This window comes from Bacillus rossius, chromosome 17 (genome assembly GCF_032445375.1).
Source record: "Bacillus rossius redtenbacheri isolate Brsri chromosome 17, Brsri_v3, whole genome shotgun sequence".
NCBI classification, from domain to species: domain Eukaryota; kingdom Metazoa; phylum Arthropoda; class Insecta; order Phasmatodea; family Bacillidae; genus Bacillus; species Bacillus rossius.
Window position 1 is genome coordinate 25,949,409 of NC_086344.1, and position 12,833 is coordinate 25,962,241.

Here is a 12,833-nt window from a genome sequence, read left to right on the forward strand (position 1 = left end):
ACCAGGAGGTTGGTGTTGCACGGTATCTGAGTTGCAGGGATTGTGTGCGGGCACTGTGCCCATCAGTAGTCTGGGTGGAACGACCAGGAGGTTGCTGTTGCAGGGATTGTGTGTGGGCACTGTGCCCCTCAGTAGTCTGGGTGGAACGACCATAGTGGTGGGTGTTGCACGGTATCTGCAGTCTCCGGGGTTCGTGGGTTGCAGGTTCCGCTGCATAGTGCCTTACCCCCCGAACAGCGAGTACGAGCTGGAGCTGCGCGTCGGCGACATCATCCATGTGCACAAGAAGAGGGACGACGGCTGGTACAAGGGCACGCAGCAGCGCACCGGCCGCACCGGGCTCTTCCCGGCCAGCTTCGTCGAGTGCTTGTGAGGCCGCGGCGCGTGCGTGCTCGAGTCGTGCGTGTGACGCGCCGCCGGCCGTGCGTCGCCGTCTCCCCTCCTCTCTCACGCGTGCAAGTCGCACCTCCTCGAGATGGACCAGATGTTTCCAACAACAAGACAGTGGATTAGTGGATTCAATTTTGTTTCGGTGAAAATCCTTATATTCATAACCCAGTGAGGACGTTTCACATCATCTTCCAGTGTTAATGTCATCTGGAATATTTCTATTTTAAAAATACTTATATTTTTTTTCTCTTTGAAACTTTTGTCATTGCACTATAGTATCCTGTTTCTTAAAAAACCAAAAGTCTTGAATATATATATAATGTATAGAAGTCGCGAGCTCCAGGTTGAATTTTCTGGCCAGTTTCGCGGAAGAATTGTTCAATCGCTGGGGTATCGACGGTGTACGCCCCAGGTGGTCTTCGACCGTACCAGGGCTAACCAGTCCAGTCGTGCCACCACCCCTTCTCCACCCGTCCGGCCCCTTCGCTGGTTCAAAAATTCCAGGCAGTGCTTACGAGCGCCGCCAGGCGACCTTTGAAGAGAAGCTTTCTTTATGCTATTTTTTGTACCCGATTAACTTTGTATCAGGCCTACATTCAGTTTTGAATTTAAAATATGGTTTGATTATTAAAAGTTAAAAACCTACTTACTCAAACTTTATTTCACACTGATGATTTTAAAATGTCAAACGTTCTAAAGGATAAGAAGTATCCATACATAGGTTATCCGAATGCGAGGAACAGTTCATGAGGCACATCTATGTTCCATTTTTTTTTAGTGTAAGACAAGGACAACTGCAATTTATACAAAAGAAATGTTAAGAAATTATCTGTAGGTGGCTGAATTTTTCAGCTCAACAACACATTTCTGGTTCCCCATTTACTTAATAAAAAATGTGAATAAACCACCAAAAAAAAAACTAGTTACTTGAAGACAAGATGAAAAGCAATTTATAACAACAATTTTATACAGGTACTGCATAAAACAAGGGTTCCAACTGCCACGCAAAAAAATCCGTACGAAGGTGGATCTACGTCATGAATTTTGCTCCTGGGAACACTCTCTACTTGACAGAAAAATTGAGAGCTAAAGGAAATTTCATGTCACTGCACGAAAAATAGTGTGTACTAGATTCTTTAAAGAAAATCTATTTGTGTTTCAAATATTATCGCATACGATCATAACTTGTAAACTAACCGCCCACCTTGTCAATAATCTGCCCCTCCACTCGGCAAAAAGAAACAAAATCCATGGAATGAGAGAGAGAAACAGAATACAGCCCGTGACCTTGAGTCAAGCGATCTTAGAGCTCTCTTGCGTGCGAGCTTCAAACCACTAGTACTTTCTTTTTCTATTGGGGGAGCTTGCAACTGCCTCATTTTTGGATCCCAAAATTGGCAGAATAAATCGTATTCCATTGCGACTTCTATACATTATATATATTCTGTGGCAACAGCTCATCTTAACAGTGTAAAATGAACCTTTGTTACTTGCACCGTCGTACATTATAATATTATATGGACATGTATATATGCCCCCGTTCCAGTAGCGGATCAGTTCTCATTAAAGATCTTGTTAAAGATTGGCATCTTTGGTCTCGTGGCTGCTTCTTTGAAGGATGTGGGTGGCCGGGTATTGATATACTTTAGCGTCACTGTACGTTCTGATTACTGTCAACTCGTGTGTATTTTCCACAAGGTTTTTCTGTTAACCTGCGAATGAAACTGTTCCCTTTCATCTACTGTAAACTGTAAGTATAAATTAGTACAATGAAATATTTCAGGATTTGTGTGTTCTGAGTGGGCACAAGTCTTGTTTAAAGTGGCTGGTACGCGCTCAGCCCTTTGGAAGCGAAGTAGCAGCTACCGTCATCACGTTGGAAGACACTTCTAACAGATGTACATCTACCACTGGATGGCAATAATGGCTGTCAGTCTGCAGCTAATACAAAAGTGTTCAGAATTATTTATTTGCAGTTAAGACTGGTTTTGCAACTATACTATCCTGTTCTGCAGATTTGTAACAAAATTTTTTTGTGAGTTTAGGTAGTTTATGAAAGTGGACGTTTTTACGCAGTTTTGTGAGCAAATCTAATTTGGAAACTTCTTAGGAATTAGCCATCTCTGGTGATTTTAGAAGGGCAAATAATGTCTCTCAAAGATAATCTTCTGCAACAAGAGTTTTATTTTCAAGCTACAATAAAAAAAATGATAAAATCAAACAGATGTTCAAATTCAAGGCCATGCTTTTGAGAAAGCCATATTGCTTGCAAGGAATGCTTAAAGAACCAGTTCAGCAGCCAAATTGTACCTCTTTCACACAGGCAGCAAAACTTCGTAGTGCAGTAAAAGTCAAGATGTGCCTAGGAAGTCATAATTGAGTGTTTATTTGTAATTGATTATTCCCTATCACTATCAGTTATCTTTGGTAGTAAAATTATGTCCTCCACATGTTCAACTTCTTACATTCACCTCTGAACGTGTGGGAGGTTACTGTGTCTGCAACAAATTTTTCTGACATTGATTTGCCCGTAGAATTGTGTGCCACTGTGTGTATCTCTGGAAAGTCTCATTACTAGCTTTCTCAGTTGGTAACTTGTTCCAACAAATCTGCCCAAATGTCCATTGCAGGTTTAATGTTTGCATTCAAGAGTACCAGTGTATCCAATTTTTTTGCCTTGAATATGACTTATTTTCATAGCCCATATCTATGAGGAGAAAAGTTGTTTATGATTTATATTAGAGCTGTACTGATTTACAAAATTTTGCTGATATGCCGATACAACGGTTGCTCATTCACAGATTCCGGACCGATACAGGATTAAAAAAATATAAATAAATAAATAATTAATAAAACTTTGGTTTAAAAAAATTGTATAAATTTACTAAATTACCCTAAATAACTCATTCTGAGAAAAGCATTCAATGCAAATGCACATGTATTTTAGTTTATAAACGGAACATTATCTCTTTTTTTAACTCATATTTTTAGCTTGTTATCATTTGTTTGTTGACAACCCTATAGTTGCTTATTGAAACATGAATTTACTAATGTAGGCTGAAAAATTTAATTATTTAATACGTTAATTCTATAAAATAAGAATAATAGGTAACTATTAAATATATTGATTCACAAAATATGAAGTTTAAAAAAAAATTAATTAAAAATGTGCAAAATTGCGAGACTTTGTACATGTTTATAATTCAAGAATGGGAATGCCAGTACCATCTTAATGCCTGCGCAGCAAAAATATACAGCACAAAACATTTGGACAGAAACCTTAGTAATTCTTGCCCTTGGTAATATAGGACAACAGTAAAAATTATTTAAGTTATGTGAAGTCCTATATTATTTGGGATAATTTTTTTAAATTTAATTTTAAAAACTTTAAGTAAGTTAATCTAAAAATGTCTCCATCACAATATTACATTCTTATTGAACTTTACTGTGCTGATGATATATTTAAGATTTATTAGATTCTGGAAAGTTATTAAAACATACGGTGTTTAAGTTTGCACACGTAGCTAAGATGATGCAAGTTCAAAGTATGTAGTAAGTAGTACAAATAGTGAAAAGGGTACCGATGGATTTTTACGTTATGACGGGCACTTTCATTTTTCAATAATATCAGGTTAAAATTAACACGTGTATTGTGAATTCGCAGAAATGCCGATTCAACTAAATTTCAGCAAAATCGGCTTCTGCCAATTCGTATCGACACAGCTCTAGTTTATATTAATTTTCATGAATGCCTGTCTCATTTTACCCTAATTTGCAAGTACAAAAAATTGGCTTGGTTGTGTGCTGAGTTATGTTTCCAATATTTTTTGTAACCAGAAACTAATTTTCAAGCAGTGCAATAGTAGAATGTTTTTCAGTTTTATTTTGATTAAGAATTTATTTAATTTCCGTAGTCAATTGCGTGTTGTGTAAAAAGTGATTTAAAGTGATTGCATGTTGTCATGTTACTGTTTTATTAATTAGTTTCATTTAATGAATATTCATGTGATATTTTTTTAGTATTTACTTAGCGTATGGAATTAAATAATGCCATGTAAAGAAGTTGTGCTGCCAGTAATTTTGTATTTGTTTTAACACAATTATCTTTTTTTTTATTTTTTTATTGTGATACTAAACAGTCTGAAACATGTACATTGTAGCATGTGATTTTCTGATTGTTTACTACTAGTTATAGTTTTGTATGTACATATATCAAGATTCATATTTAAAAGAAATGATAATTTACTACTAATGCTGTTTTACATAAGTGTATGTTTCTGACACAATTTTTTTAAATTTAATTTTTAAAATAACTCAAAAATGTTACCCATTTGTGAGCACAGTAGTATTTTTTTTTATTATAATTTTCAGCCATAATAAAATGAAATATTTCAGAGAAGTGCCAGTAGTTTTTTTTTGATATCTCAGAGCTGGTGTTGCTGAGGTGGATAGTACAGTGTTGATGTCATTCTTGCCTTAAAAAAATTTATTACATTTCACATTAATTTTTTTTTTACATGATAGAGTTGTCAATACAAACACTACATGATCACCATAAATGAAGTACATCTATGCTGTCTTAAAATTGTAGCTCTCCAATCCTAGATTGGCAACGTTTGTGCCTCGAATAATCTCGCAAAAAGTCCCAACACATTCGGTTGCAAAGTGGTCTAAGGACTTCAGTATCAATCTGTATCTACTTAATAGCAAAGAGATAAAACTAATGTGTAATATTTGCGTGAAAAAGCTGCAACTAAAATTTTTTCACTCACACGTGCTTTACGTACTTCAGGCAATATTTCTTCTAACAAGTAAAATAATTTAGTTCCCAAAATATTTCTGTACTGTAAATTAGTTTTAATTCTTAGGATTGAATGTTATAATACATCACAAATATATAATCTGCTGTCTTCAGCTGCTAAGCGATATGTTTGCATTTTTTTAACAAAAAAGAATGACCTGTACCAAACACTACTATGTGCTATTTTGATTATGTTACCTTATTGCAAATTTTATGGTTTATATGTTATTTTTCAATCATTGTAAACTAGACTGCTAACAGTGTAAAACTGAAATTGATAACAATCATGTACCCATGTTTGATATATGGTCACAGTTTACCTTTCAGAGTAATTTAAACGCTTAAAAGTTTTGATTCTGAATTTTTGAGCGTTTCAAACTTGAGATGGAATCATTTGCAAATCTTTTAATCTTGTGTTGAATTTTACTGAAGTAGTGTTTATATTTGAGTCAAGTAAAATTTGCTCAGTTACGTATGCATATTCTTTGTGTTTCCCCCCATCAACCCAGTGGTTATTTAAACGTGCGCTGTACAGTTGAGATCCCAACTCAATGGTGAAGTAACTACTGGTATGTTAACCACAGTGATTTTTTTTTGCACCTAAGCAACTTATAATTGGTTTATTTAGCTAGTTGAAAGGGTCAATTTTGTTTCTTAAATAATATTGATTTAATTCTATCATTTCAAATTTATTTTTTACTGCTCAAGTGAATAAATTTTAATATAATTTCAGGGTGTCCATATTCTTAAGAAACTTTAGGAAAGTCCTGGAAATTTCTATTAATTTGACTATTAGGGCATTTTTTTCTCCAGATGTTTTAGTGCTTAGTCATTCTATAAAATGGTATTTGCAAAGGTTCTGTTTGTAATAAAGCAAAAAGAGAAGTAGGCTGCTGTAGTGATGGTGGAGGATTTTTTTTTTAAATTGCATATTAGTAGGTTTAAATATTATTAGTATTTGTCGAAGAATTTGAAATTTTAGACGGTGTAATTTTTATTACAACCTTGTGTGAACACACTGAAATTGTTAATGCTCTATTTTTACGCAGTACTTAACCATATTTAATTGTTTACCCATCTCTTTAATCCTAAAATGCAAATCCCTTTAATATTACAGTATTTCTATAGTCTATGGTGACATCTCTTTTTCCGTAAGCTCTTCCACGGAACTTGCAGTTACCAACTCTCTCGAATGTTGCCAATGGCCGATTGCTAAAGCAAAGTAGATTACTGCACGGGCCACCAATATGGCAGCCGCTAATTCTATTGGCAGCAACTATCGCCACCACTACAGTGAAGGAATCTTCAGCTGACTTTACGTAGAATGAGGTCGGCTTTTCAGTTATGAATATTGGATCATAACTTCGCGCACTCATAAAAGACAAGAGGGCTCTGGAAACTGTTCGTCAGTAGGGACAAGATTATGTGGTGAATTGTGATAAAACCAAAATAACAGAAAAATGTGTCCATACACCACATAACACCGAAATTCAATAATCTTGAAACTAATCAATATTTTTAAGCAAAACTTAACTCTAATGACAAATATTTAAATACGGTATTAAATTCAATGAAAGTAATTTATTCCGGATTATGTTTCTACCACAATTTAATAAAAACAGACTGGACAAAGTTTACTTTTTTAAATCTTGCAATTGTTATTACTCATTTTAACATTATGACCTTAGGACATTTTTCAAACATAGATGTACTTAAGGGCGTATATTTTATTAAAGTACAACATGAAACTGTTTTGGAGAAATTAGTATCATGGAACATTTAAGTACCATATTTTTTCATTAATATGCTCTCTCTTTTAATAAAGAGAATTCATAAAAAATAAAAACAGTAACACCCAAAATCTTTTGTGTTAAAAATAGAAAAATGAAATTGGCCTGAAAAATAAAACCATCATCAATTTTATGAACATAAGGGAGATCATTTTTAACTCAGTTCCTTGCTTTTGAATTCTGTTGCGTGGAAAAAGAGGCCATCTATGAACAGAATGTCCAGCATCAGGGAACAACGTGAAACTGTCAGTGAGTTTTTAATTTTGGGGCAGGGAAGTATTCAGGGGAACATGTCATGTGTTACATTAAGAAATTTACTAAGTCAAATGATTATATGAAGGATCTTCCTGCATCTCTAATCCATTAACTGCATCATGCTTATTGAATTTCGGTTTAGTCTTTGTTGCAATGCTTGTGTGCAGTGTTTTTTTGATCTGTGAGGTTGAATTCCATCTCGGACTGTGTTGCAAGAAGTGTCACTTTGCGATAAGTTTCCAGGTGCTCATTACCATATAAACAGTCGCAACAGTGAATAATTCTTAGGTACTTTGTTACTGTGGCAGTGTTAGGAATTTGCGCAAAAAATTATATTGTTTACTTTTTATGGAAATAATATACGGCATGTTTCAGTCTGGTAAAAAATGATAGACCTGGAAAATTCTGGTTATTCTGTTTGTGGAATATTTTGACAAAGTATTTTGTGATAGATACAGAATGCCAACATTTGGAGATGTAAGGTGTATATACAAGGGTAAAAAAACAGGCTCAAGCTAAGTTTCATCCTAAAAATAGCTCTACCCCATCTTACATGCAACAGCAGCTTAAGTACCACTGGGTGTGGGAACTCACGCAAAAGTGACATTAGTAGTCACAAGACGTCTCACAAGCTAGTAGCATCTTTAAGTTCTTTAAGCTTTAAGTTAATTCTCATTTTGCACATTGTAAATATGGTACATTGTGTTTGCCTGCATTGGGTTTAATCTTTCCGTAAAAGAAACTTAATAGCCATTTTTATTTTACATGTTAAAACAATATTATATAGATAGTATTTTATATTTTGAGTTAATTGTGTACTAACTAGCCTCTAACTTCAGTTATGATAGGATACTGAATAATCACGCTAACTACTGCCATACAGCAGCTATTTTAGTTGTGTAACTTATTTGCTACCTGATTAATTTATTTAAGTGCCACCATCCCGAGTTTTTGCAGCTAACAACTTGTACAAACCATTTGTTGTTGAAGTATGCCAAGTGTTCTCATGTACGTACTACTAAGTTTCTTTTACCAATTCTGTGGTTTGCCATGTGTACACATAGGAAATTTTTACATTAAAAATAATACTGTACATTATAATTGTATTGTATATGCTGAGCATAATTATTTTTTTAAATAATTTGTGTTTTTTATTTCAATGTAATGTTCAGTTGACTTAAAATAGAGCTGAGCTAATCACCCATTTGTCAGTTGTGCTAATACTGATTATTTATTACCAATCGTAAAGTTTTTGACGTGACAACGTCTAATAAATCGATGAACGCCAGCTGCACGCACAAAAAAGTGTCCCGTTACGCACATTGTTCCGTTACGCTGTGTCCTTTTACACTAATTGTTCCGTTACGCTGTGTTCCGTTACGCTGTCGGCGAGTGCAGTAATAATAGGTTATGTTACAATTGACTAAAAAAATTATGGTGATTCATGTAATTGATGATGGATATTTGATTACAGTTTATTTATATGAAAACTTGTTCATAATTATATTTAAACTTTGAAGCTAAACACCAGTTTTTAAAATTAATTACAAGTCATTTACACGTGAACTGTTTCGTCGACTGTTTATAAAGTGAAGTGAAAAGTTAATGTGGTTTTCATTGCTTATTACAACAATTTCGGCAATAAAGGTTAATTATTCTTGCATTTTAAAAATCTAATTACTAGTATAATTTCATGTATTTATTCTTTTATTATTAAAATAAAAATGATTCAATTTTATTCATAAAAGTATGCAATCATTTCATCAATGTTTTGTTATGATGTTGTCACGTTAAACTATCGTCCGTAAACCGACTTTACAGACAACCAATTTTTTTTTTTTTTTTAAGCTGACTGGCACATTTCACTTTTCAAAACATGTGTATTCAGTCAATTTGTTTTTATTTTTTACTTAGATATTTTAACTTCTGATTGACAATAATTGTATCTGTCTGATGCAAATATTCATTGCAAGAATGAAATACCTAATAAGTGTAATAATAATAAAACATGAAATTTTATATTTTACATTTTTGAAGTTGCATTATTTTCGAGTTACTACATAAATAAAAACAGTTCAATCATTAATGAGTACCTAAAAATATTGTTTTTTTTTCATACAAAAATGAAGGTGCATGATCATGCTGCAATGCAGATAGTTGAGCTAACTTGAGAGAGAGAGAGAAAGAAAAAGAGAGGGGAAAAATAATTGCACTAGATTAATTTTTTCTTCTTCATATCACATGGTGTGTACATACCTAAGTACCAAAAAAATTAAGGAAACTGAATGATAGGTCAACCAAGTTACAAAAAAAAATCCTTAATTATTACAGTAATGGTGCTGGGAGTGTTTATTTCGACACCTCAGATCATCCTATCGTGTTAAAATTACTTCTGAGAAGCATTTGACTTTCTAACCCTGTGATTTAAAATATATATATATTTTATTAATTTTAATTAATATTATTAAAAATTTTATTAAAAGGGATTCTCTTTGTAGTTGCGCATAAACAATTGGAAGTTTTAAAAAACAGCTCTAACTTGTATTCCGACAATTTGTCTATATAAATGTCTTCCAACACACAAAGCCAGTATTTCTGTGCGTCTTAGGCTAGCCAGCAGTAGCCGCTGATACTCATCGGAGTATGCACCCTCTCTCTGTGTTCTGTAGAACATCTCCATTCATGACGTGATACAGCAACGTTGTTGTAATTCAGGATTTTTTCGTAACTTCATTGACCAGCCATTCAGTTTCCTTACTTTATTGGTACTTAAGTACACACCCTGTGATATGAAGAAGAAAAAATTAATCTAGCGCAATTATTCCCCCCCCCCCCCCCTTCTGTTTTTTTATTTTTATTTTTTATCTCGTTAGCATTGTTTTTCTCGGTGATGGGCAAGACCTTCTGAAACATTGCCCAATTCTCACTGATTGGTTTACAACAGTCAGCCCAGCTCTATTTAAAAATAAATTTAGTATTTTTCCAATGAGAATAATGTAGACATGTATATTATGTATAGTTATGGATTATTATTTATGAATTTATGGTAGTGTACAGTCTTTAAATTTATATTTTGAAGGTCTTTTGAAGTGTGTGTCAATAAGTTTTAGATTTAATTTTTGTTAAAATTGGTGCATAGTAGTATTAGTTATTTATTTATTGATGAAAGGACAGGGCAGACTTTAGTTATAAAGTTCCCATTCATATTTTTACAGCCCTTGAACACAAATCTGCTCAAAAATAATTGTAATGTTAAGGAACTTGAAAGACATCCATTCACTTGCGTTGTCACAGTTTTTTTTTGCAGCTTCTGAAGGTACGTTTCCCTCAACTTGTCGGCTCAGTGCTTTGTGCCATTTAGTTGGGTCGCAAGTAAATTAAACAAGCTTACAATCCCAGATTGAAAACTAGGTTTAAGCGTTTCTTCCCAGCATATGTTCCACTTAGCATAGGTACATAAAATAATGGCTCACATCAATCTTGTATGACTTAACATTCTTTGAAAATGTAAATGGTTCCTACATATTACCACAATGAACTTTTAATATGCCACCAAGTAGAACTTCTAGTTGGATGTTGTGTATGGGATTAGTGTTCATGACTGAGCATGCACCAAGTTTTTCAGTTAAATTACGGTAATATATTTTCAACAAGTACTTGGCTAGTCCTGGTTAATAAGTTATAATTCCTTTCAAAAATCTTTTCACAGTACAGTATTTTACTCAATGTTTGTAATGTGATGGCTTTTCTGTGGACTAGAAGATAACAGAATACTTGGGATTGTAAACTTGCATGTTGTTTTTTAGTTCTACAAGGAAGAAGTCAAGGTGTAAAATCTATAAGTTACACTGAACTGGGAGGTTATCTACTCTTTGTACTTTCATCAAATGTGTCTCTCTTATCAAAAACATGTCACGTAAGTGTAGCCTTTATGTATAAATTATATTTAGTGTAACCTTAGAAATTCTTGCTCTAGGTAATTTAGGACAAGTGTCAAAAAATATATATTTTGGCACTAGTGTTTAATACTTTGTACTTTGTTAACTACGTAATGGTAATTTATCTAAATTAAGTTCTCTCAGATGTATGGTGTAATTATTGGCAGAAAGCTTCTGGGATACCATGTACCCATAGAGAAGGTTAAGGTAAAAAAAAAAAGCATAAAGTTTTGTCTTTTGCAGCTCTCAATATTAAAAAATAAATATTTTACCGACATTGTCTCATACTGCAATAGAATCTGTTACCCTTGTCTTAATATTGTCATAGTGTTAGTCACAAGTGTGGCTAACTTGGAAATTAAGGATGGAACTAAACACTACTGAAGACCCGAGGCTGTAAAGAAACAGTCCAGGGTTTGACAACATTCACAATTTTTTGGATCATCAAAAATTTACTCTTAACATTTATTTATTGCAAATGTAGTTGTTTTAGTTGTGTGTTAGTTAATAAATTATGACCTCATGCTCTTGGAGACATGGTATATAGTTGTAAATCAGTACATGATGTGTATTGTTTTATGTTTAATTTCCACTTCAACTTCGTTTTACAAATTTTCAGATAATTTACAGAATGCTGTTTATTAATTTTAAATCTTTTAGTCAATTTTAATTTGTTGGTGGAAGGGGAATTTCTGTAAATGCTGTATTGTATATTTATAAATTGTTGATCAATCGTAATTTATTTTGAAACTCGCCACATTGCATTGCAACTTGCCTCCAAGTGTGCATCATGTAATGCAAGAATTTGTGTGCAATAATCGGTATTACTGTATCATATGTAATGTACAATTAATGTATTTGTAAATTATTGTAGGAAATTTTATTTATTGTAATGATGTTAGAAATTTTTTACGATTTTCCACTGTATTTTCTATGTGTATAATGAAGGCACATGAACTTTGTATAAATGATTTTAGTCTGAATTTGTGCCTCATGTGTTAATATTCAATGGTCTTTAGTAAACACTTTAATAATTGTAATGCTATTATAAATATGCCATTTTAAAGTCAAATGACTTTAACATGTAGACTTATGGAAAACAACATTCAGAGTGTGTTATGTACATATCATCCTATGAACTATGATGTCTTTAAACTGTCATGTAATAATCACTGTCCTCTTACATGTTTTTAAAATATAAGCCAGTTTAATCTATTTCAGTGTAATGTTAAGTCATATTTAAACATTTCTATATTAAGAATTGTTTTGACCCAGTTTTTGTGTGTACAGTGTTCGAACAATATACTTTATACTAGAAGAAAGAACAACATTTTATTCACATTGCAACCCTCTGTCACTAACTATCATGCTTGTTCTAACATTAATTAAATTAAAGTGAAGTGAAAATTGAATAGTTGTACTGGTAGAATTAAATATTAGATTGGAGCCCGGTGGGATACAGTATAACATTACACCAAATAGTCGAAATTAGTTCACTACTATCGCAAAACAGTAGCGGAATGATCTCTTCCACAAATGAAAATACGAATATCAGACATTAAACAGGTAAGAAACAGCTATTTTTTTCTTTCATATCATGTATCTGTTTTAAAATAAACAATATTGGTTAGGACCATTGACTATATCAACAAATAAACA

The 12,833-nt window shown here is 33.1% G+C and overlaps 1 protein-coding gene across 3 annotated transcripts in view; it reads left to right on the plus strand.

Moving 5' to 3' along the window:
* The window catches only part of LOC134540865 (E3 ubiquitin-protein ligase SH3RF3-like), a 69,248-nt gene extending 56,752 nt beyond the window's left edge, over nucleotides 1–12,496 (plus strand). For all 3 annotated transcript variants that reach the window (XM_063383879.1, XM_063383878.1, XM_063383881.1), the window contains one exon: nucleotides 205–12,496. In XM_063383879.1, the coding sequence (XP_063239949.1) occupies nucleotides 205–373 (169 nt within the window). In that variant the 3' untranslated portion in view covers nucleotides 374–12,496. The remainder of the gene's footprint in view (nucleotides 1–204) is intronic.
* Nucleotides 12,497–12,833: the final 337 nt, after the last annotated feature.